The 2,558-nt window shown below is 59.4% G+C and overlaps 1 protein-coding gene across 1 annotated transcript; it reads right to left on the reverse strand.

Annotated features, from left to right (window-relative positions):
- Window positions 1–28: 28 nt before the first annotated feature.
- Window positions 29–1,685, reverse strand: LOC113206758 (uncharacterized). The gene is made up of 3 exons (XM_052275733.1): window positions 1,637–1,685; window positions 504–1,008; window positions 29–427 (listed from the first exon to the last, which is right to left on the reverse strand). Exons 2-3 carry the CDS (start codon window positions 990–992, stop codon window positions 29–31), a joined length of 888 nt encoding a protein of 295 aa, XP_052131693.1. The 5' UTR covers window positions 993–1,008; window positions 1,637–1,685.
- Between the last annotated feature and the right edge of the window lie 873 nt (window positions 1,686–2,558).

A 2,558-nucleotide genomic window follows, 5' to 3' on the forward strand; every position in this document is an offset into this window, starting at 1 on the left:
TTTTTCATTGAGTGAAGGACCCCTCGCTCTATCTCCCCGAGGGTGTGTGCGCGACTTTCGCCCCGCCCGCCCTTACCTGCGGCATGATGGGGCCGCACGTGATGCGGTCGTGACGCTCGTGCACCATCATGAGGCCGCCGAGGACGAGGTCGCCCTCCACGACGGAGGCCAGCTTCATGGGCCAGCCGTGCAGCGTGCCGTTGCCCGTCGCGTTGGGGTTGTGGTCGTCGTCGTCCAGGTGGCCCAGCCCTCCTGGAGGGAGGGCGACGGACACGCCGCCCGGCCCCTGGGCGGAGGCGTCCAGGACGAGGGACTCGGCGCCCTGCTCCACGACGCCGACGCCACCGCCCGCGACTATCGCCGGGTCAGCCGTCCGGTCCAGTACCTGCAGTCCGTGAACGGCCTGGTCGTCGTCGTCGTCGGGAACCTAAAGAAAAGACGGAAAGATTCAATTAAAATGTCTGGCAATTCGGACGGGGCTTCATCAGGATGGTGGAGCTCACCACGAGGTCGGGACGTCGCAGCTTTTCTCGCAGCAAGAGTATGGCGTCCTTGACTGGCTTGGCTTTGTTGGAGAACACGACTTGCGCGAAGTCCTTCTCGTCCGGCGGCCAGGGTTCGTCCGCCACCATCATGGCCTCAGGGGGATCGTCAGGCACGTCGGGGACAGTTTCCATGCCATCCATAAGTGTCGTGGCCTCCGAGGTGTCCGTAATGTCATCGTCTGGGGTGAACGACGGGGACGTCTCAACGTCTTCGCTCGGGGTCCACGTCGACGCGTTCTCCAGCAGCCCCTCCGGCCACAACAGCGTGTCGTTGGCCCCGGGCAGCGTGACGTTCCAGAGGTCCACGTCGTCCACCAGGACGGCCGTCGTGTTGTCCTGCAGGCCGAAGGGCGCTTGCGCCACCAGCACGAGGCAGACGACCGGTAGGTGGAACCACCACGACGACCGGGGGTAGCGCCTCACCCCCGGGCGGGCGGCGCCGAACATGCCGCGGCCAGCTGCCCTGCAAACAACACTTGACTGAGGCCTAATCTACGAGGAAATTGGCCGCCGCTTTCCGCCCCTGGATACTTGAAGGCCAGATTGCTTAGAGACAACAAGAGAGGTCGTCTCCACGGCGGGCCGGGGAATGCCGCTCCGCGCCCGCGGCCGACTGGCAGGCTGATCGCGGATAAGATGACAATCTGCCGGGTTTTGAGCGCCCGGGGATTCGTGCGGGCCACATTTTTCTCCCTTTTGAACAGAAGGGAGCGGAATAATAAGACGACCTCGAAAGCCACCGGCTTCGCAATAACAGTAGGGTGAGTGAGGGGCGCGCTTTCAGATTAAAAGAGAAGGGTCATAGCTGTCCGAGTGGCCCGAAATGACTAGGGAACCCTTTTCCCGAGATGCAAGTCAGCGCGAGACGGAAGAGCAGAACGACATCCGCTGCGCAACCAGCGAATAGATTGCAAAAAAGTGAGCGGCCGAGGCTTTTCCAGAGGGGGCGAAACAAAAGGGAGGCCTCTGCGAAGAATGGCCGCTTTGGAAGACAACACTGAGGTGATGGCCGCCGTCGAAATAAAAAAAAAGAAAGAAAGCGCTCCTCGGCTCAAGAGCGGTGCGGGCAGACACACAACTCTCTTACTCACTCTAGTCGATGTCAAGATCCCATTGGCGTGGAGGGCTCCTCTCCTGCAACAAGGAAGAAACGGTCTCATCAGCGGCCCGTCGAACGAGGTAAGTGTGGCGGTCGGAGAGCACTAGCAGGCCTTCACCTGTCGGGGCCCATCGGTGTGGCCGAGACACAAGATAAATATCGGGAGCCGAAGTGAAAAGGCCTGAAGTGAAAGGCCTACTGGTGTTACGCAGCAAAAAAAAAGTTTTCAATAGTTTCCTTTTAAGGGCTTTTTTTGTGTGTTTGGTGAGGTGTTTGGTGTCGTTTTGCGGTGTAGTGACTGTTCTTTATTTGTTTTCACCACACTTTCCGAATTTTGCTTTTCCCCGCCTTTACGCCGTGTGGCTTCTCCGCTCTCATTTCCGGTCGATTGAGGAATCCAATATAATATCGGCTCGCGATTAGCCGCGCGGAGAGCTCAGCAAACACTCCGTGCGTCTGTCGCTCTATCCATATGCGATATCCCGGCCGGCAGCCCCTCCGCGCCGCCCTTCCGCTCAAATATTCATCTGCAAGAAGAACAACAACAGTCGTAGAGGGAGCGGGGCGACAGAGGTCCCTCGCCCCTGAGACCGGGCCAGCCTGCTTCTGCTGCCGGCTCTCTGTTTACACTAGAATTTTGGATCCAGAGAGGGGAGAGAGAGAGAAAGAGACAGAGAGAGACGCAGAGGGACAGAGAGAGACAGAGAGAGACGTGCAGCTCCGGAATCCTAAGCAGCAGAGCGCATTTTATCCCTGTGATCCCCTCCCCCCTTCCTCCCGCAGCTGACCCCCCTCCCCCTCCACCCTCCTCTCCCTTTCTCTAACTCCCATGCGTGTCGATTCCACTGAATCATTGCCAAGGGAAAGCACTCACTCGGCGCGAGGAGGAGCGAGGACTTCGGATACGCGGACAT

This window comes from Frankliniella occidentalis, unplaced genomic scaffold (genome assembly GCF_000697945.3).
Source record: "Frankliniella occidentalis isolate FOCC.00 unplaced genomic scaffold, Focc_3.1 Scaffold845, whole genome shotgun sequence".
In the NCBI taxonomy this organism is placed as follows: domain Eukaryota; kingdom Metazoa; phylum Arthropoda; class Insecta; order Thysanoptera; family Thripidae; genus Frankliniella; species Frankliniella occidentalis.

Excerpts from the sequence above, each read along its gene's own strand:
- LOC113206758 (XM_052275733.1), bottom strand. The coding sequence starts at position 992 with ATGTTCGGCGCCGCCCGCCCGGGGGTGAGGCGCTACCCCCGGTCGTCG. Across the intron at positions 428-503 it reads TGCGACGTCCCGACCTCGTG|GTTCCCGACGACGACGACGA; the intron begins GTGAGCTCCACC and ends TCTTTTCTTTAG.